The sequence below is a fragment of the Mobula hypostoma genome, chromosome 8 (assembly GCF_963921235.1).
Source record: "Mobula hypostoma chromosome 8, sMobHyp1.1, whole genome shotgun sequence".
Classification (NCBI taxonomy): Eukaryota; Metazoa; Chordata; class Chondrichthyes; order Myliobatiformes; family Myliobatidae; genus Mobula; species Mobula hypostoma.
In genome coordinates this window covers 138,653,106-138,676,099 of record NC_086104.1, presented here as the reverse complement: position 1 = coordinate 138,676,099, position 22,994 = coordinate 138,653,106, and the positions used below count along the sequence as shown (strand labels likewise).

Below are 22,994 nucleotides of genomic sequence, written 5' to 3'. Positions count from 1 at the left end.
TCTGCCCATCACCTGCCAGCCCATGGCGTCCACCTTTTCACACTGGCTATCTTCCCCCCTTGTCCTGACGAAGGGTTTTGGCCCAACACACCGACCTCTGTTTCCCTCCGTAGATGCTGCCGGAGTTCCTGCAGATTCCAACATCTGCAGTCTCCTGTATCTCAGGTTTTTTTCCCTGTTATGTAGTTAAAGGTTGTTGGATACAGTTCCTTTCTTCTGGAAAGGTAAGTAGTATTTTAAGCTGACGCATGGTTATACTGATTGTCCCAGGTCCAGTTCTGGGATGAGCAGAAATTCCTTCTGGCTGAAACTTTGGGAAGATCAAAGTCATTGTCTTCATTTCCATCGCCAGCTCAGTTCAGTGACCCCCGACCCCTGGTTTGTGTCTGAAGCTGAAGACATTCTCCTTGACTGTCCCTTCAATATTTGAACTGCAGCATAATAATTCTACAATGTTCGGTCCCGCCTCTTCAAAAAGATAGAGTAATAGACACAGTTGCCTGAAGAATAGAAGACTACATAATCTAGAAATTGGAAATTGAATTAGAAAACACTGGAAATGCTTAGCAGGTCAGGTAACAAGTGTATTGCATGTCAGAGTCATAGCGCACTGCCACACAGAAATAGGCCCTTCAGTCCATCTAGTATGTGCTAGTCCCATCAACCCACACCTGGACCATAGCCCACCATTTCCTTCCCATCCAAACTTCTTTTAATATGTTGCAATGGAACCCACGTCCGCCACTTCCATTGGCAGCTCATTCCACACTTGCACCACCCTCTGAGTGAAAATGTTTCCCCTTGGGGTCCCCTTAAATATTTCACCCTTCACCCTTAACCTATTATTCTCAGTGGAGAAAGCCTGCTTGCATTTATCCTGTCTACACCCCTCATGATCTTCAACACTGCACAGAATAAAGTCTAACCTGTACAGCCTTTCCCTATAACTCAAGTTCTGGCAGTATCCCTGCAAATTTTCTCTATACTCTTTCAATATTATTAATATCTTTCCTGTAGGTAGGCGACCAAAACTGCATTCAGTGCTCCCAATTTTGCCTCACCAATGTCTTACAACTTCAACAAAGTTTTCCAACTCCTGTACTCAGTACTTTGGTTTATGAAGGGCAATATGCCAAGAGCTTTCTTTACTGTCCTATCTGTCCAAGACCACTTTCATGATTATGGATCTGTATTCCCAGATCCCTCTGTTCTACCCACACTCCTCAGTGCCCTGCTGTTCACTGTGCAAGTCCCACCCTGGTTTGTCCTCCAAAGTGCAACGCCTCACACTTCTCTACATTAAATTCCATCTGCCATTTTCAGCCCATTTTTCCAGGTGGTCCAGATCATGCTGTAAGCTTTGATAGCCTCCTTTACTGTCCACTAATCTCCCAATCTTGGTGTCGTAACAAATTTGCTGATTCAACTTGCCACACTAGATCATTGATATAGATGACAAACAGCAATGTACCCGGTCTCGATCTCTGCAGCACACTTGTCACAGGCCTCCAGTCAAAGAGGTAACCATCAATCACCGTTCTCTGGCTTCAACACAGCCGACGTCCAATGCAAGTTGCTGCTTCCAGAGTTCCAAGTGAGTGAGCATTCTTGGCCAGCCTCCCATGCAGGACTGCGTCATGGACCTCTTCCTTTGTATCTACTCGGACCAGCGGTCCCCAACCACCCGGCCGCTAAGCATGTGCTACCGGGCCGTGAGGAAACGATATGAGTTAGCTGCACCTTTCCTCATTCCCTGTCACGCACTGTTGAACTTGAACATAGGGTTGCCAACTGTCCCGTATTTGCCGGGACATCCCGTATATTGGGCTAAATTGGTTTGTCTCATTCGGGACCACCCTTGTCCCGTATTTCCCCTGCTAAGGTAGAGCGTTCCTATGAAACCTTTCGTGCCGAAATGGCATAAAGCGAAGAAGCAATTACCATTAATTTATATGGGAAAGAATTTTGAACATTCCCAGACCCAAAAAAATAACCTACCAAATCATACCAAATAACACTAACATATAGTAAAAGCAGGAATGATATGATAAATACACAGCCTATATAAAGTAGAAATAATGTATGTACCATATAGTCGGGAAGATTAAGCCAAAACTGATCTGTGGAAAAACAATCAGCACGTACGTGCATACGCACGTCACACATGCGCACACAGGTGCCCGCGCAAGGCTTCATGGTCATGGTAGTCTTTCCTGGGGTAAACACAAGTGTCCCGGGATTTGACTGCTAAGTTTGTCCCTTATTCGGGAGAGAGAAAGCTGGCAGCCCTAACTGTAAAAGACATGCAGAGGTGAATTTAACCCCCCCCCCCCCCCCCGGTCCGCCAGAACATTGTCAATATTAAACCGGTCCACGGTGCAAAAAAGGTTGGGGACCCCTGTACTAGTGTAGGGGTTAGCAGCACTAGTGACTCGCGTTCAGTTCTGCCACTGCTGTCTGTAAGGAGTTTGTACGTGCTCTCCACAACTGTGTGAGTTTGCTCTGGGTACTCCAGTTTCCTCCGCATGTGGGTGAGTGAGTTAATTGGTCACAGTGTAATTGGGCAGCACAGGCTTGTTGGGCCCGATGGCCTGTTACCATACTGTATCTCTAAATAAGTGTAAATATACCGTAACTTACCAAGGGCATCCTTCACCTGGCTGTCAGAAAGTTGCTAATGGTGCATTCTGCACCACCTCTGTATTGTCTGATGAATTGTTAGAGGCTGGTGTGATCTTTCATTATATTCTGGAAATGTCATTATACATCAAGCTCACAATAGAGCACTGTGACCTCAAAGTAATTTCATTGTCAATATACTACCCTGATACTCGTTTTCTAGCAGGCATTCAAAGCAAGTACAAAACAAAACACACGATGAGCAATCAGTGTGCAAAAGACAGCCAACTGCAAACACACAAAAGAAACAAAATAATATAAATAAATGAATAAGCAATAACTATCGAGAACCTGAGTTGAAGAGGCTGTGAAAGTGAGTCCGTAGGTTGTGGGAACATTTCAGTAATGGGTGGGTGAAGTTATCCCCTCTGGTTCAAGAGCCTGATGGTAGAGGGGTAATAACTGTTCCTGAACCTGGCAGTGAGAGTCCTGAGGCTCCTGCACCACCTTCCTGATGGCAGCCGTGAGAAGAGAGCATGGCCTGGATGGTGGATGCTGATTTCCTGCAACAGCCCTCCTTGTCGATGTGCTCGGTGGTAGGGAAGGCTTTATTCATGATGGACTGGGCTAAATCTACTACTTGTAGGCTTTCCCGTACAAGGGCATTGGTGTTTCTACACCAGATGCAACCAGTCAGTATACTCTGTACTGCACATCCAAAGTTTTAGATGACAGGCCAAATCTTTGCAAACTTTTTTTTTTAAAAAAAAGGTGCTGTCGTACTTTCTTTGTAATGGCATTTGCGTGCCTGACCCTATGAAATGATCACACTGAGGAATATGACGTTGCTGGCCCTCTCCACCTCTGATCCCCTGATGACCCCCAGTTTCCTCCTGAAGTCAATAATCAGCTCCTTGGTCTTGCTGACATTGAGTAAGATGTTCCTGCACCATTTAGCCAGATTTTCAGTCTCCCTCTAACATGCTGATTCATCACCACCTTTGATTCAGTCAACAACAGTGGTGTCATCAGCAAAGTTAAATATGGTATTGGAGCTGTGCTTAGCCTCACAGTCTTAAGTTTAAAGCAAATAGAGCAGGGACTAAGCACTCAGAATTGTGATGCACCCAGCTGATGGTTATTGTGGAGGAGATGGTGTTGCCAATCTGAACTGACTGGGGTCTACAAGTGAGGAAATCCAGGATCCAGTTGCACAAGGAGGTATTGAAGCCCAGGTCTTGGAGTTTGCTGATTAGTTTTGAGGGGATGATGGTATTAAATGCTGAGCTATAGTCGATAAAGAGCATCCTGATGTATGCATCTTTGCTGTCCAGATGTTCCAGGGTTGAGTGATGAGCCAGTGGAATGTCGTCTGCTGTTGTGACGGTAGGCAGAGTGGAGTGGGTCCAGATCGCTCTTCAAGCAGGATTTGACCTGTTTCATTACCAACCTCTCAAAGTACTTCACCACAGTGGACGTAGGTGCGACTGGAAGACGGTCATTAAGGCAGGTCCCCACGTTCTGCTTGAAGCAGGTGGGTACCTCAGACTGCTGAAGTGAGAGGCCCAATATCTCAGTAAACACTCCAGCCAGTTGATCAGCGCAGGTCCTTAGAACTCGGCCAGGTATCCCGTCTGGGCCGGATGCTTTCTGTGTTTGCAGGTTGGTCCAGAATTGCCACTCTGCATGTGAGATGTCTTTCTGGAGGTTGTATCTGGACGACTTGTATCTTACTTGGTCACCAGATCTGAACACTACTGACCTGGCCCTCAGCAGATTGCGGATCTCTTGATCCATCCAGGGATTCTGTTTGGGGAAGTCTCTGATTTTTGCGGGGACACACCCGACTACCTTATAAAGTCCGTGGCAACTGTGGCATGTTCATTCAGATCCTCTTGAGTCCTTGAGCACGGCCCAGTCCACTGAATCGAAGCGAACCCATAACTGCTCCGCTTCCTGCGACCCCCTCTTTGTTGTCCTTCCTTCTGGAGCCTTTTTTTTTTGTTTAGCCTTTGTTTTATGCAGCAAGGAGGACAGGCAAATGATCAGATTTTCTAAAATGTGGTCCAGGGATGGAACCCTTGTGGGCTTCTATATAAGGGATAAGGAATTCCTTATGGTGGACTAGCAGTGGTTGAGTGGGTTGGAATCCCTGGTGCTGCAGGTGATATGTTGATGATAATTTGGCTTGGGTTTCTTCAGATAAGCTTGATTGAAGTCCTGGTAATGATTTGAAAGATGGCAGGCTAGGCTGTTTCTTGTTGCTGATTGTGACACTCAATACATCGAGTGTTTGCTTCACATCGGCCATATTGACGGTATGTAAATTACGGTCAGGATCACAGGGGAGAATTCTCTCAGTAAGTCGAACGGACTGCACTTAGTTATTAGACGTTCCAGATCGGGGGAACAAGAGTGCAACAAGACTGCTACATCCAGGCACTATGAAAAGATGTTATCGTGAAAGGCAAACCCCCACCCCCACCCTTTTGCCCTCTTCCCCTCTTCGAACCAGCAGTCCGGTTCATCCGGTGGATTGAGAAACGTGTCAGGTGTGACCAACATAAACAGTATGTCTGTGGTGAGCCACATCTCCATGAAACAGAGAGCACAGCAATCCCTCATTTCCCTCTGATACAGCAATCTTGCTCATAGGTCCTCTATCTTGTTCGCCAAAGACCATACACTTGCTAACATGATGCTGGCTAGAGGATGCTTTACACCCTGCTGTTTTAGTTGGCTCGGAGTCCTCCCCTCCTTCCTTTCATCCAGCCATGACAATGTGCCTTGGCCTGCTTAGTGGCGCCATACCTGTATTCCTGAGAGACGAGTCTGCTGAGTCCTTCAGGATATTGTAAAATGACTAGTTCATTAAGGTGGTTTAAAAGTACATTACGTAAAGGGGAAATACGGGCTGCATATTGCAGCAACAGTAGTTCAGAAGGGGTATATCTAGAAGTTTTGCGAGCAGCCCACGAAACGTCACCACTTGTCGTCAGCGCCAGTAGTTAAGCAAAGCTAAGCCTGCTGCCCTTGTGATATATTGGGCAACGCTGTCTGGGGCCCTTCTGCTGACTAGCGCACTCTGCCCCTTTTGCAGTGAACGATTTTCGGAACACATCCCTCAGCCTGCTGCAAACACACTTCAGGAAGGCACAGGACGAGCAGAAGGTTGGTCGAGTGGAGTTTCTGCCCGTCAATTGGTACTGCACTTTGCATGGAGACGCGACAGGGGTGGATGAGTGAGTGTCTCTTCCCGCTATATTGAACAGTGTGTGCAAGTTAATTTCAGATTAGTTTGTCATATACACTGTGGTGCAATAAAATGCTTTGTTAGTGTGAAACTCAGAGTAAACTGCATACATATTAACAGAAAGCGTGTGCAAAACAATGGAAATACCTTCCCAGAACAGAGTGCAATCTTAGCATGAATTTTAACTTGAATGTGTGTGCATCTGTTTTTGTATCCTTACATCTTGTGTGCGTGTGTTAATGAATCGATTTATTGTGTTTGCACATGGTATATGTATGCATGTCATTGTGCTTATTGCATGCTTCTCCGTGTCTGGTACACTTTGTGTACATTGTTGTCCTCTCATCATCGTTTTGGTTCTGTTCTGTGCCTGGTCGTGGTGAGGGATGCATCACAGCCGAGTGTGTAGAGGCTATCTCTCGGCAGTGGGCAGCACTTGCTTATTGGGAGCCTGGTCTCTATCCCCCGTCCTCAATACTGTCGGGTTGGGGTTGGCACAACTCAGCAGGCCAGAGGCGGGGGGGGGGGGGGGGCTTCATTCTAACCGCCCCGACTCATTAGTACAAAATTCCTCATTGCCTTGATGAGTTAGGTGCAGGGAGGGTGGGATCGCCTGGCTTTGTGTCAAGAACTTGGTCTCGAAACAAAATATTCAGTATATTCAGAGAAGAAATCTTTTTACCCACAGGGGAGTAAATGTTTGTAATTCTGCTGGTTTGGAGCCTCCATCCCCGGGTACATTTTAGCTTGGGGGGATGTGGGATCAGTGCAAACTAGAGGATTGGCCTTGATAGCAATGAATGATGGAGCAGGCTTGGGGCCAAGCGGTCTTCTCCTTGCTGCTAGTCCCCAGCGTAAACCAAGCTCTGTGCATTCTCACCGTATGCCTGCTCCATCGTTCTCCCTGGCAAATTTCATGCCATCGGTGAAGTGTTAGTGTTGTTGCCACTTGCCCTGACTCCCTCTTCCTCTCTGACTCCTGCCAGAGATATCCGGAGGATCACGCTGCCCAGCATCAGCCGTCTGCGGCACTTCACCAACGAGACCCTGCTCGACCTTTTCTTCTACAACAGCCCCACCTACTGCCAGACCATCGTGGACACCGTTGCCAGCGAGATGAACCATCTCTTGACCGTCTTCCAGCAACGCAATCCGGACTTCAGCGGCGGTGTTTCGGTGACAGGACACAGTCTCGGTAAAGCAGTGACAACCAAGTGTTTACTCCTCGTGTCCCTCGTCCCCTCCACCTACCCCAGGTCTGTGGGATACCTGAGCACCTTCAATATAGTCTCCACGTTTAATTGCTCCATCCAAGATGTACTGACCTTGTTTCACTGAGAGAATCTGAGTATGCAGTTAAACACACAAGTCCAGGTATGCCATCACTGAACCCTGTCTTGGTGGCTGTTATAATGCCCTGCTTGTAGTAACATGGGAGAGCGCACACCAGTCTCTTCACCTGCTGACAGTGCAGGATGTTGCTGGTGTAACCTGTGTCGGTTCCAGGAAGCGGCTCGCTATCCCGCGCAGGGCCAGGAAACCCGCCGTTCTCCAGCCTCGTAAGTCTATTGTACACGCCCTCCAGTCCCGCCAGACCGGTGAGGTTGGGATGTCTCTCCCACCCAAGCGCTGGTTTGTGTAGGTGCCGCGTGATTTGAAGCCCTGTTACAGCCTGTCACAGGAGGTAACAGATCGCACAATGCATACAGTTAAAGGAAGTATATTTGTGAATAGTAACGACAAAGTGGTTAGTGAGAAAATGGAAGAAAAACAAATGAAAAGGGCCCATTATCCTTAAACAGCCAATTGTGCAGAGGCTGGAGCTCAGCTCTTCCAAAAGTCATATCCACTGCTCCTCAGCGGATTTCTGCACCTTGCTCCCATCAGATCACGGTCCCCACCAGGCCGAATCCTACGATCTGTTCCCTCCAGCATCTTTCTCTTCATCGGCCACCGAACCAAGATGAAAGCTCACACCGGTGTCAGGCAACACAAAACAAAACCCGCTCCCCTGACTGGATTGCTCACATTCCGAAGCACTGGTTATCTCTACCATAACCCAAACACGGTTTCTACGGGAAGGCCATTACATGAAATGGCCTACAACGTTAGCAGTGAAACCTTTTACCAGGACATTACACTGGCCAATCACAAACAAGAAAACCCACAGAGGCTGGAAATCCAAGCAACGCACACAAAATGCTGGAGGAACTCAGCAGGCCGGGCAGCACATATGGAAGGGTCTCTTTTCCATAGATGCTGCCTGGCCAGAAATGTTGCTGGAAAGCTTGCTGGCAACACAACATCTATCTAAACAAAGAAGCCTTTCTGTCTAAGTGTATGCTCTGCTCCACAGGTTCCCTGATCCTCTTTGATATACTGACAAACCAGCTAGATGCTGGATCCAGAGAACCTACACCAAGACAGCCACTTCTGAGGAGGAATTGCCATTCCTGCACCAAGGTACTTCCTGGTATTCCTGGGTTTGGAGTTCAACACAACCCCACTTCCCTGTAGAGCACAGTAAAAGGCCAGTGAGCAGATCGTAGATGGGCTGATTACTTGATAGCCAATTCTCACTTGTGCACCTGAGAGATAAAATGAGCTATGATCCAGGAGAGAGAAGTTAGTACAACTTTCTTAGTGGTAGTTGGCCACCAACTGCACCAGTTCTCTAAATTTGGACCTTGACCAAGGAGAAAGTTGGAAACTCCAAAGCAGATCTGTGTGGATCTTCTGTATTAGACTGGGACTGTGTGGTTATTGGGGTTAATTTGTAATGCAGATGGGTTGGTACCTTTGGGATTCGGAACAGATAGTAAACTGAGTGTAGCTTTGAACATCATAGCAATGGAACTAGTGTGAGGGCCTCCTCTTGTTATAGATTTGAATTTTATAAAATTTACAAGGATGTTTCCAGGACTGGAGAACCTGAATTATAAGGAAAGATTGAATACATCAGGACTTTATTCCTAAGAACGTAGAAGATTGAGAGGAGGTTTGATAGACGTATACAAAATTGAGGGGTATAGCTGGGTAAATGTAAGCAGGTTCCTTCCCCTGAGGTTGGGGTGAGACTACAATTCAAGGTCATGGGTTAAGGGTGAAAGGTGAAATGTTTAAGGAAAACATGAGGGGAATATTCTTTGCAGAGTGCGGTGAGAGTGTGGAAGCTGCCAGCACAAATGGTGCATGCAAACTTGATTTCAACATTTAAGAGAAGTTTGGATAGGTACATAGATGGTAGGGGTATGGAAGGCTGTGGTCCCAGTGCAAGTCAATGGGAGTAGGCAGTGTAAATGGTTCGGCATGGACTAGATGGGCCAAAGAGCCTATTTTTTTTTGAGCTGTAGTTTTCTGTCACTCTAAAATAGAAATTTCTCCTGACATACTGACCATTTGGCCCATTGAGACTTCTGTTATCTTCCTCTGCCTACCGATGTACACTCGTGTGTCCTGATATACCCTGCTGTTTAATGAAGCAATCCTTCTTTTGGTGTCCTGTTGAAATGCTGAAGTCATCGGCTTCAGGGATGCACCAACGATTAGTTTGCCAAGCCGGTATCTTAATTTTTGTCTTTTGTTCAAGTTTCCACTGCCACCCCTTGCATCGCTGACTGTTGGTTTGAAGACAGATCAACAGGTTTGCATTTTCCTAATGCCTGTTGTCCCTTCCAAGATAACCCCAGGTGCCTCTCGATCAATGAAGCACCCGTTATGGTGTATTTGTCATTGTAAAGTGTGAATTGCTAGAGGCAGTTCACAGCTGGCAAGCTCGCCCTCTCACTAGGTGTGCTGAACATCAGGCTATTGGATTTGGCAATGTTAAGTAAGGGGTAAATATTGGCCAGGACATGGGGTAGAGTGCCCCTTCTACCCAAAATACAGCCTGGCATTCATTGGCTCTTCCTGCGCACTGAAAGAAGTCTTTTACAATTCTTGTAAGGCAGCTCTCAGGAGGGTGTGCCTGGCCCTTTGCCCAGGTCTCTGTGGAATGGAATTTTAAGTCACTATTTTCTGACCCAGAGGTGAGAGGAAGCCCCCCCTGTGCCAGGACGGTACCTGATGTCACCCCCTCCATGCAGCCACCAGTAAACCTCGTGGGGTTGAGCTAGTGCTGTGGGGAATCGCTTGATCGCATTCGTCACCAGGTCCCAGCACCGCGATATCATTGGACGATGTTTGCGTCAAGCAGGTTCGCCAAGAGCTTGCACAGAAATAACGTGTTCTCTTTTCTGCTGGGCACAGCAGGACCCGCCGAGCTTGGAGGAAGCCCTGAAAATGCACGGGTTGTCTGAATTCCAGAGTGTCTTGGAGAAGGAAAGATTGGACTTTGACTCCTTGGTAAGATCTGTGTCCAAGTCCCCTCTCCTAATTTTCCTCATTTGACAGATATAACACTTTTGGTCACCCCCTGCCCCCCTGCCCACTCCTTAGTGAAATGATGGACAGGTAAAGTTAGTCCTTTGTCATAGTGGAGACTATCAGACATTTTGGAGCATTCACTAATTGAACGCCCAGATCAGTGAAGGTTTCAAAGTTCAGAGTACGTACATGTCACCACATGCAACCCTACAACCCTGATATTCTTTTTCTGCAGGCATACTTAGTAAATCTATAGAACAGTGACTGTAAACTGTGCAAATGCAGATAATAAGTAGCAATATAAGAGTCCTTAAGTGATTGTAGGTATCCGTTTTTATTCAAGAGCCTGATTGTCAAGGGGTTGTAACTGTTCTTGAACCTGGTGGTGCAGTCCTGAGGTACTTGTACCTTCTATCTGATGGCAGCAGTGAGAAAAGAGCCTGGCCTGGGTGGTGACGATCTTTGATGGGTGCTGCGTTCAGTAAGAGTGTTGTAAAATGCTCCTCTTGGAAACTCACTGGAAGTGCTCTCAGAAGTTAACATCAGTCCCTCAACCACTTAATCCCTGGACCCAGTTTCCTGGAAACCCTGTAACCATCTCACTGTAGGTTTGTAATGACTTGGCTATTGCTCTGAATTCAGCCTAACAGCAACATAACTCAACAATGCATGGGAATAACGATGAATGAGGTAGTTTCCATTAAATAAACACATCTAGGGTAAATATGATTTTGGGTATACACAACCATAAAAGTTTGAATGTTTCTGCTAAGGAAAACTAAGGCATTTACTTGTATGAACACTGACACACATGCAAATTTACCATTCAGCAGGAAACAATAATTTAACTTGCACCAGTATAAACTTGGATCCAAAATGTATGGGCAAAACATTTTTAAACTGTAACAAAAAGCAATAATACTTTGTATACAAAATAAAGTAAAAGCCCATTATATGTATAAATAATTGTTTATATCGTGCACATAATCACTGGAGCTCATTGCTGCATAATCAATCCAGTTTACTTCACTTTGTTTACTCACAGTACTGAAACTTTTGTGCTGAAGAACCTGTCCCAGGAAACAAATATTCATTCGTTCAACATCTAAGGGAAAAAATACCAAACTTTTTCAATGTCCTGTTCTAACTAATTAACTATGTTATCTGCCCATTCTCTGTGAGACCATTGTCTGCATGAGGATTTCCCAGCATCAGTATCTGTCCTTCCAAATGGGTTCTGTCAACATTTCACCATGTCCTTCTCCAACGTTCGTTGACTGTTTCTATTCTCCTTTGATCCCGTGCTCTCCCTTGGAAAAATGTCTCCCCGTTTTTCCTGTGCTTTCTCCAAAAAAATTGTTAACAAGACAAATCCTATTGGCCAATTCAACAAGCCTAACTTAATCACTGATTTTATTTTATTTTAAATGGCAAAAATGAAATACTCGATTATATAATGTAATCTAAGGAACACTTACTTCATTTTGAGAAAATCTACAGAAAGTAAAGTGCCCAACAGCATAACTGCATTAATAAAATAAAGCATGATCTTAAGCCAGAGTAATACATATGCAATTCAGAATCTGATTAGAATCATGTTTATTATTGTGAACTTTGTTTTGGGGCAGCAGTACAGTGCCAGACATAAAACAATTTACTCTAAATGATTATATAAAATAGTGCAAGAGAGGAATAGGGAGATGGTGATCATGGGCTGTTCAGAAATCTGATGGCGGAGGGGAAGAAGCTGTTCCTAAAGCATGGGATGTATGTCTTCAGGCCCTTCTACCTCTCTGATGATTGTAATGAGAAGGGAGCATCTCCCAGATGGTGAAAGCCATTCTTGAGGCACCATCAACGGTGGGGAATAATTCCATCAGCTGGTCTCGGCCTAGCTGACAAAGCACTATTGAGACACAGTTCACCACGCGCTATCTCATTCCCGTAAAATTAGATTAGGTTCAACTTTATTGTAATCGTGCCGAGTACAGATACAAAACCAATGAAATGCAATTAGCATCTGATCAGAAGAGCAAAAGAATAGTATTATTTACAAAGTAACTGCGAATAAAAAGTAGGTGCTACAGCATACAAATATAAAAGTACAGAGACAGTCCAATATGGGTTCAATACTGCTTAGCGCTGTGATCCAGAACAACCGAGCTAGATTGCTTTCCCTTCCCTGCAAGGACAAACATTATGGTCCTGATCTCGTGGATTTATTTGTTTGGGCCTCTGCTGTTACCAGATACACTTTCTGGCTGGCCTAATGTTTGCCTTTTCTAGCTCTGGGAAATGTTGTCCAGTCCCTTCCTTCAGTGGGTTAAGGGTTCTCTCAAACAGCCATGACATTTTCTTCCACCTGTTAAACTCCTGTATCAATGGCTTTGATGCTGCACCAACAACCCGAGGAAGGCCTTGACCAGGCTTGAGCTTCAGGACGTGAGCTCTAGTGTTGGGAGCGTTGTACATCAGCTGCTCTGCAACTTTGGAGTATCTTCAAACCCAGCGAGAGGTGCATGCACGTGGATCTTCCCTGCAGAAAGATGGGGATGCATCTTTGACAGAAAGAAAGTGATGGAACTCCTTCAGGTCAAGTACAATGAGTTTTGATTCGGGCTGTTTCTTTTTGGAGACTGTATCTGTGAGTGTTACAGGAATAAGCCCTTCACCCAAAAAAACCTTTACTTGCCCCATCATTGCAATGTTCCCACAACCTATCGACTCACTTTCTAGGGCTCCTCATCTCATGGTACTGATATTTATTGACATTTATTTCTTATTTCTTATTTTTGTATTTGCACATTGTTGTCCTTTGTACACTAGTAGAATACCCAAGTTGTTGCAGTCTTTCACTGATTCTATTGTGGTTATTTTTCTATTATGTACTTATTGAGTATGCCAGCAAGGAAATGAATCTCAGGGTTGTTATGTGGTGACAAATATGTACTTTGATAATAAATTTACTTTGAACTTTGACACCCAGCTGGAAATGTCCTCCCCTCCCCGCCTCGGAAGTTTGTGACTAAACTCTGGTGTAAGTTGCTCAGACTTGGTGAAAGTGCAAAGTGATTTGAAACTTGTTGGGATCAAAAAAAACTCATTGGACTTCAGAAGAATGAGGAGCTTTCTTATAGATGCAGTAAGAAATTATGAAAGGGGTAGATAAGACAAAGGCAGGAAAGTTGTTTCCGTTGATAAGTGAGACTAGAATTAGGGAACGTGGTCTCAAAACCTGGTGGACAGAGATGAGAAACTGTTTCTCCCAGAGATTAGTGAATCTGTGGAATTCTCTGTCCAGGGAAGCAGTACACACTATCTCATTAAAAGTATTTAAGACAGTGGATAGATTTTTGCATAGCAGGGGAATTGGGGTTTATAGGGAAAAGGCAAGTGGGTGGAGCTAAGTCCACCTGCAGATCATCTGTGACCTTAGTTGATGGCAGAGTAGGCTCGGTGGGCTAGATGGCCAACTCTTGTTCCTGTTTCTTATGTACAAACCTAAGTCCATAGTATCAATAGCGATGAGTTTTGTTTGTGGAGCCTTTCCATTTCCTGCAAAGCACAAGTCAGGAGCAAGAACAAAGCACCCCTCCACCCTGTGAATCCAATCTCTATCCCTCTGGTCCACACTGCCTGCTGTGTACACCAGCTGCAAAATACCTTGTGGTCACTCACTCAGTTGACTTGGACCTCACCTTTGCTATCCAAGGAGAGCAGATCATGGCACTCCCATTCAGTTGTGGCTAAGGCTTTATTTGGCGTTTGTCTGATGGCACTTGGAGTGTTCTGAGCAGCTTTGGGGGTCCTTCTCCGAGAAAAGACCTGCTGACGTTGGAGAGGGTCCAGAAGAGGTTCATGAGAATGATCCTGGGAATGAAAGGGTTAACATATGAGGAGTATTTGATGGCTCTGGACCTGTACTTGCTGGAGTTCAGAAGAATGAGGGCGTTCTCATTGAAACCTATTGAATATTGAAAGGCCTAGATAGAGTGGATGGGGAGAGGATGTTTCCTGTCGTGGGGGGGGTTGAATGCGTCTCGGTCCAGAGGGCACAACGTCAGAATAGTGGGGCGTCTGTTTAGAACAGAGGGCAGGAGGAATTTCTTTAGCCGGAATGAGTGGAATTCATTGCCGCAAGTGCACATGGAGGCGAGGTTATTGGATATATTTAAAGCAGAGGCTGACATGTTTATGGTTAGTAAAGGTATCAAAGGTTACGAGGAGAAGGCAGGAGAATCCATTGCAAGGGAAATGAATCAGCCATGGTGGAAAAGCAGAGCAGACTCAATGGGCTGAATGGCCTGATTCTGTTCCTATGTCTTATGCTGGAATCTTCCTCCCTGACAGCAGTTTGGGAGCATCATCACCAACAGGCCACTGCAAGCAAGAAGGCAGCTGGCCTCCACCTTCTTGAGCACAGTGAAGTAGAGGTAGTATACAAATACTTCACTTTTCTTCCCGTCTCCCCCCAGGCACTGTGTTCGGATGATGAACTGAAGGACTTGGGGATACCTCTGGGACCAAGGAAGAAGATCCTCAGTTTGGCAAAGAAGTTGGCCCACGTCCAGGTACGCCGTGCTCACTGGCTGTGTGTTGTACTGAATCTCTGTGACAGCGGTGGTTGGAAGGAATGAATTTTGTGCTCTGAATGTGCTGAGTAGACCACGAGACAAAACGCAAACTGCTAAACCATCCAGAGGGAAACGCCATGGGTCTCTGGATTGTAGAATATTCTGAATCTGTGGTTTACAAAGTACCAGGGACGAGGGGATTTGGCTCTTTTGGTTTTTCTTCCGTCAAATGGTTCTGTTTCCTCAATGGCCTTGTTAGTGTGTCGCTCTCTCCCTGGCAGGAGCACAGGGAAGAGGAGCAGATCGGTGAGCCGGCAGTGAGAGCCATCCCGGAGAAAGTCAGCCCGCCCTCAGAGGAGGAGGGTGCCGGTGAGCAGTCGCAGAGACCCCTGTCCACCAGCAGCCTCACCTCCGTGAACTACGAGCAGTTTGACGTCGGCATTGGTCAGGTGAGTCATGGCCAGCCCAGGAGGGGCAGGCACCTTGTGCAAATGCAAACTGCAAATGCCAGCAAACACCAGTCCCGGCTTGGTTAAGTTTATAGGTTGTAGCAGAAGTATATGTGGGTGGGTCTGCTGATGAGTAAATCCAAGTAAAGGATTTGGTCTGCACAAAGGTCGATGCAGTGTTTTTTTTTAAACCCAGGACCCTGTAGCCGGTGATCTTTTTTCAGTTTTTTAGAATCTATGTAAGCACTGATGCCGAACCAAGCATCGGCAAGTGCTAGTTTGGTTGGTACAGAGGTATTCTTCTGGTGGATTCTGATGTTTTCGATCCAAGGTTCTTTCTGGAGTCAAGAACGAGGCATTACATTTGTTGCTTCATGACTGTTTATAAAGCGCTAATAGAACAAAGAGAATTGGAAACAGGAGCAAGAATCTAAGAACAAAGAAGGAAAAAAAAATAGAATAGGGATGGCAAGCCCATGTGCCCTGCCCTTCGACTCAATTGATCAGAGACATTCCATTCAGATCTGTAGATAATTTAACCAACCATATAGCCCCCACTCCAGTAACGTGACATCAGAGACGCTGCCAAACTATACAGAGAACTAGGGGACGCTGAACAACTGCGTATACATACTGTGACCACTAGGTAATATACTAAGCAGTTGCATGCCTATAGGAAATTGTATAAAATACAAGCAGGCATAAATTGTTTAACTGCAAAGGTAATAAGTATACAGTCTAATCCAGAACTTCAGAAGACGGCTTCTACAAATACTGGTACATGGGACTCATCGATAAGAGAGACTGCTGTCTGCTTTGGGCTGATCCCATCAACTATCCTTGCTGCGATAACAACTCCTTGAGTTTTGTCCGTCTGAAGCGCAGTTTTTGGATTTGATGGAATATTGGTGAATATAGCTATTGTGTGTGTCCTCATCCATGATGGCCACCTCAACCTCCAGTCAAATGAACTGCCAATCCACGTGGTGCATTTCTTCTCACCTTTGAACTGGACTATGCAGTTTAATTGGCCAATGTCTGCTCAGTGTGGAGCTATTCATAAGTAGTATTTATCTTGAAAATAATAATAAAAAAAAATACTAGAGTCTGAAAAACTGAATCAAACAGAAGATGCTGGAAACACTCAGTGGGTTGAGTAGCAACTGTGGAGAGAATAGTTCCCATTTTAAGTCAAAGTTGCTGAGTATTTTCAGTCAGTAACTTTTTTTAATCCCTTGCTCTGTGCTGTTTAGGGTAATTAATTGCTAATAACAAGCTCCTTTCAATCAGCAGGAATACCATAGACCTAGTGGCTGCATTGTGCATCTTAAATGATCATTAATTCCAAATTGGTTTGGGTTGTGTTGTTATTGCTTCTGCATTGACCTATGGGATGATGGACTGAGAAGTTTCTAGTGCTGAATCTGCTGGGGAGACTTTTGCCACCCCAGACCTGGTGCCATAACTTTCATTCCCCCATATGTCAGTGTCTTGTCCCAGTTGACACATTGTCTCTTTTGTACCACTGAACACTTTTTGTCGTTAAAAGTTAAAGCTAAATATTGCTGGAAATCTGAAATGGAAAAACGGAACATAATTAGTCACTCATGCAGAATTGGGTTTATTATCACTGTGTCATGAAATTTGTGGCTTTGTGGCAGCAGTACAGTGATAGGGAACAATACTGTAGGTTACAATACAATGAGACGGAACAATACTGTAGGTTACAATACAATGAGACGGAACAATACTATAGGTTACAATACAATGAGATGGAACAATACTGTAGGTTACGATACAGTGGTACGGAACAGTACTGTAGGTTACGATATGGTGAGACGGAACAATACTGTAGGTCTCGACTCTTGTCTTGCCACTGGATCCAGATGGGAATTGGGAAGAGAGAGTGAGGCTGACGCTACGCAACTCTCCCTCACTTAAATCCAAATCACGCGCTAGTCTCGACACCATCAAATGGTGTCGAGGTCTTCATCGACGTCGACGATGGACGAACGCATAGGTTACAATACAGTGATACAGAACAATACTATAGGTTGCAATGCAGTGGTACAGAACAATACTATAGGTTACAATAAGAAATGTAAACAAAATTAGTAATGCAAGAAGGAAGATGGTGTTTGTGATCAATACAGAAATCTGATAGCGGAGGGGAAGAGGTTGTTGCTAAACATTGAATGTTTCTCTTTGGGCTCCTGCATCATCACCTTAATGGTAACAAAGATAAGGGGGCATATCCTGGGTGGTGAGGATCCTTAATGATAGAAGCTGCCTTCTTGAGGCTGTGCCTATTGAAGATGGCCGTGATGGTGCCCATGATGGAGCCGGCTGAGTTTATAGTGAAAACTTTGGAAAGAGGAAGATAATTTCTCAGACATTGCAGTGATCCTGCTGTTCAAATGTACTTTTCCTTTGAAGAAGTTAAAGAGGTAATGGTGTTTGGTCACTTTCAGAGGGTGGGATTGGGAGGCTACTGAACAGTGAAGGGGCTGTACAGTAGGGTGATGCCAGAGAAAATGAAATGACAGATGAGGAATGCAAACCAAAGCTGACTGGGAATGGGCAGTGAAGTGTGGAACAAGAGGAAAGGTGCATCTGAGCTGCTGAGGAGCTGCCGGTGAGGTTAGGCAGGAAGTTGCTTATTGATTACTGAAGCCCAGAATTGCAGCTCTCTGTTAGTTTGCATTGAGTAGGCATGAGCTAGAAGCAGGTACTGTGGAACAGCAGATTGAAGGGTACTAGTGTCTGGAGTCTCGTGAACACTCTAAGTTAGTGTAGCAATAGAAGCAAACAATTAACAAGACAGAAGAAATGTTGGTCTTTCTTTTCTAGACAGTTTGAATCCAAAAGTGAAGATGTATTACTGAAATGACATAGAGCTCTGGTGAGACTGCATCTGGAATTTTGTGACCAGGTTTGGTCCCCCTACCTAGGGAAGACAAGTATACACGTGACAGAGGGAGTGCACCAAAGTTTTACCAGATTGATTTCTCCTTCAGTCTATTTCAGTGCTTGAAAATTTACAAATTTCATTGTGCGAGGACTAACCCCCAATCCCCCCCCCCCCAAATCTCGGCCTCCAGCTCTTCAAGCCTGGTGTTTAACTGTCCAGCCAATTGTGTCACAACATCTTCCCCGCCAACTCTCGGAGCTGTGCCCGTTCTCTTTGGCCCTCTCACTCTTGGTAACAGTTCTGAGCAAAATCCGTACGAGCCAGTAACTTACCTGCCAAAGGGCTTGTGCTGTCTGGTTCCACGTTAAACTTAACAAGGAATGGCGAATGGTTAGGGCATGAAAGGAGACCCTTCAGCCCATCATGTCTGCACCAGATCACTACCCGAGCAAGTCACTTGTTCCACCCCAGCTATTTCCCTGTCGCCTTGAAAATGGTAAATTTATTAAAATTCCTTTCTTTAATTCCTGCTCAAGGTCTTGGTAAATTATCCGCGCCTGAGTTTTGAACCGGAGGTCTTCTTCGCGTTTGGCTCGCCCATCGGTATGTTCCTCACTGTCCGAGGACTGAAGAGAATCGATCCCAATTACAAGTTCCCCACGTGCAAGAGGTTCTTCAACATCTACCACCCAGTAGGTACCATCTTGGCAAGAGTAACAGTAGAAAGTTGTGAGAAAACCCTTAAATGTTCCTGGTGTGCTAGTTTAATAGAGATTTTGACCTTGAGTGGTATGAATAATGTTTTCACGCTGGCTGAGTATAAAATAATCCAGCATTGATTTTTTTTAGTTCTAAAGTTGTCACTTTAATAGTTAAACCACTATCATAACTTGTTCCAAACAAGAGAAAATCTGCAAATGCTGGAAATCCAAGCATAACTTTTTGAAGCTTTTTATTTAAAAACAAAAGAAATTGGAAACCAAAACTGAAAATGGTGGAAGCACTCGTCCAGTTGGGCAGCATCAGTGGGGCGAGAGAAATAGTTCTTTCATGCGAAGGGGCCTTCTGTAAATCTGAGGAGGAGAGGAAATAGTTGAGTTTTGAGTTGGAGGGTGGGATGGATAGGGCAAAGGAATTAACTGTGGTAAGACGAGACCAGGGTTGCCATGGGGATTAGCTGCTGATGAAGCCCTTTTGATGAGAGGTGTGTGTGAAAGAATGAAACCGACAAAGGAGCTGTGGGATTGGCTGATGGTTTGCCCTACTAGACAGTGGCACAACTAGAAGAGTGGTTTCCTGTCAGCATCCGAGACCAGTGTTCAATTCTGACCTCGGGTCCTGTCTGTGTAGAGTTTGCACGTTTCCCCCTATGACTGCACGGGTTTCTTCCCACATCTAATCATGCTGCATGCAGATTGGTAGCTGTAAATTGCCCCTCGTGTGGATAGGTGATAGAATTTGAGGAAGGCTACTTGGCTGGAACGTGGGACGAAAGTTGGTGAGTACTTGAAGGCTGGTTCAGAGGGTGGACCACCACCCTGTTTCTGTGGTGTGTATAACCAGCTCGACTCACCAGAGATGTCTCTTCTGATTCATTCCTTCTTCCTTAATGTGTTAGGTTTGGAAAGGTAATTGGTCCGAGGAAAGTCTTGAGTTTCTCCGGTGATGGTAAATGTTTTCCCTTTTTTTTTTGCCCTCTTGTAGTTTGACCCCGTTGCGTACAGGCTCGAACCCATGATCGTTCCGGATATGGACCTGGAGCCCATGCTAATCCCCCATCACAAGGGCAGGAAGAGGATGCACCTCGGTAAGGTACCTGTAGTATGGTCAGGTTCCAGCAACACTCCTGTTGGTGAACACAAGGTTCGTCCACATTTTCCCCAGTGACTACTTACTGGCCATGTTTAGTTGGAGATCACTGTGCTTCTGCTCAAAGTTGAGGTGGATCCCAGTTTCCCTTGCTGCAGAAGCCCCACTGTATGGGCGCATTGTAGCGGGACAGGGAACAGGCTGGAGTCCTGTCCTGTGGTCTGTGTGCGTGGGTGAGAGGGAGGAATGGGCCTTGGTTTGCTGCTGTTGTTTAGATGCTTGTTGTGTTCTGTGTTGTTATGCCGAGCGTTGTGGGCATGCAGTGTCGGTGGCAGGGTGTGTGTAGCACTTGTAGGCTGCCTTGGGTGTGCTGGTTGTTAACATGAATGACACGTGTTCTTGTGGTAAATAAATTTGAAACATGGATGTGACCTATCCCATCCAGTTAAGTCTCAATTTCCAACTAGTGACTACCATCAGCCATTAGGGCAGAATTAGGCCATTCAGCCCATCGAGTCTGCTTTACCATTCCATCGTGGTTGATTTATTATCCCTCTCAATCCCATTCTACTGCCTTCTCCCCGTAACCTTTGATACCTTGATTAATCAAGAACCTTACAACCTCCATTTTAAATATACTCAGTGATTTAACGTCCACAATCATCTCTGGCAATTAATTCCACAGGTTCGCTACCCTGAAATTCCTCCTCACCTCTGTTCTAAAAGCACATCTTTCTGTTCTGAATCTGTGCCCTCTGGTCCGAGACTCCCCCACTATCAGAAACATCATCTCCATGTCCACTGTATCCACATACCAGGATTACTTCCATGTCTGGGACGTCCTAGAGCATTCTGCCAAAGGCATTATGGAAAGCTCTCTTAAAAAATTAAAATAAATCTTGCTTTAAATGAGGATTGTCCAAACCCAGTAGTCCTGTTTAACTGCCAGTAACTGGCCACATGGTTTGTCAGAGGTGGCACTGGCCACTGAAGCAACATAACAGGGGCAAAGGGTTGTTGCCTGAAATTGACCGTAATTTTTCAAAAGAAAATGAGTGTCAGTCATCAGGTCTTTCTGTTTGGGCACAAGTGAAGATTTGCCTTCCAGTTTCTTGAGATAGATTAGAAAGAGTGCAGAAAAGATTCATAAAGATGTTACTGGGACTGGGGGTCTTGAGGACCTCCTTGTGGACTTCAGGAAGGGGAAATCGAGGGAACACACATCAGTCCTCTCGAGGGTTTAGCAGTGGAAAGGGTGAGCAGTTTCCAGCTCCTACTTTGGGTCTCAACATTTCTGAGGATCTATCCTGGGACCAACATATAAATACAATTACAAAGAAGGCTGTACTTCATTAGGAATTTGAGGAGAATTGGCATGTTGTCATAGACTCGCAAGCTTTTACAAATGTGCCGTGGAGAGCATTCCAACGAGTTGGGTCACTGCCTGGTATTGAGGGGCCACTGCACAGGATTAGAAAGAGTTGCGGAAGGTGGCAAACTCTGCCAGCTCCCTCATGGGCACTAGCCTCCCCAGCATTGAGGACATCTTCAAAAGGCGATGCCTCAAAGTAGCATCCATCATTACGGACCCCCAGCATCCAGGACCTGCCCTCTTCTCATTGCTACCATTACAGAGGGAGTACGGGAGCCTGAAGGCAAACACCTAATGTTTTAGGAACAGCTTCTTCCCCTCTGCCATCAGATTTCTGAATGGATAATGAACTCATGAACACTAACTCGCTATTTTTGACCCTTTTGCACTACTTATTTTTAATATGTATGCTACTTATTGTAATTCATAGTTTTTTCACAATTATGTATTGCAAAGTACTGCTGCGAAACAATAAATTTATGACACATGCCAGTGATATTAAACCTGATTCTGATTCTGAGTTACAAGGAGAGACTGGACATAGCTGGGTTTTTCTTCCGGACTATAAGAGGCTGAGGAATCTTACTGACCCTTTCAGAACTCTCTTAAAATCATGAGGGTCATCAATGAGGTGGATGGCTGCAGTCTTTTTCCCAGGGCATACTAGAGGACATACACTTAAGGTGAAAGCAGAAATATTTAAAAAGTGGCTTGAGGGGCAAGCTTTTCACTCAAACAATAATGGTCATGTGGAGGGAGCTCCGGAAAAGCCATAGAGCTGGGTGAAATTGCAGTGTTTCCAAGACAAATGGACTGGTACATGGATAAGAAAGGCTTAAAGCAGGGGTTCACAATCTTTTTCATGACCATTAGCCGAGGGGTCGATGGATCCCGGGTTGGGAACCCCTGGTTTAAAGGGATATTGAACATAGAACAGAACAGAACAATACAGTACACTACAGATCCTTCAGTCTACAATCTACTGATCTGTATAAATCTACTCCATGATCAGGCTCGTCCTTCTCTCCTACACAGTCCAGAACCCTCGATTTTTCTTGTGTCCGTGTGCCTATCTGTGAGTCTTTTAAATGTCCCTGTTATACCACCACACCCTGCAGTGCACACCAGGCATCCACTACTCTCTGCCTTTTTAAATAAATAAAATAAAATAAAATAAAATAAAATAAAAAAGCCTAACTCTGACATCCCCACTAAACTTTCCTGCATTCACCTTAAATAGATGTCCTCTGGTATTGGCCATTGCTACCCTGGGCAGAAAAAGTGCTGGCTAATACCTTTATCAAGTTGCCTCTCATCCTCCTTCACTGCAAAGAGAAACGCCTTATCCTTACCTCATAGGACGTGTTCTCTAATCTAAGCAACAGCCTGGTAAATCTCTGCACCCTCTAAATTTTCCACATCCTTAATGAGGCGACCAGAATTGAACACAAAATTGTATGTGTAGTCTAACTAGAGTTTAGTAGAGCTACAGCGTTACCTTGCAGCTTTTGAACTCAATCCCCCAACTAATGAAGGCTCTATATGCCACCTTAGCCACCTTATCAATCTGCGTAACAATTTTGAAGGATTTGTTGTCTTGCACCCCAAGATCCCCCTATTCCTCCACACCAGTAAGAATCCT

General features: G+C 45.2%; 1 protein-coding gene across 2 annotated transcripts in view; it reads left to right on the top strand.

Annotated features, from left to right (window-relative positions):
- Positions 1 to 22,994, top strand: part of ddhd2 (DDHD domain containing 2) — a 50,662-nt gene that overhangs the window by 21,850 nt on the left and 5,818 nt on the right. The window contains exons 7-14 of one of the 2 annotated variants that reach the window (XM_063056957.1): positions 5,720 to 5,861; positions 6,859 to 7,067; positions 8,229 to 8,335; positions 10,124 to 10,216; positions 14,713 to 14,808; positions 15,093 to 15,260; positions 18,708 to 18,863; positions 19,876 to 19,978. In XM_063056957.1, the coding sequence (XP_062913027.1) occupies positions 5,720 to 5,861; positions 6,859 to 7,067; positions 8,229 to 8,335; positions 10,124 to 10,216; positions 14,713 to 14,808; positions 15,093 to 15,260; positions 18,708 to 18,863; positions 19,876 to 19,978 (1,074 nt within the window). Of the gene's footprint in view, positions 1 to 5,719; positions 5,862 to 6,858; positions 7,068 to 8,228; positions 8,336 to 10,120; positions 10,217 to 14,712; positions 14,809 to 15,092; positions 15,261 to 18,707; positions 18,864 to 19,875; positions 19,979 to 22,994 lie in introns of both variants that reach the window. The other variant, XM_063056956.1, reaches the window with a different exon arrangement.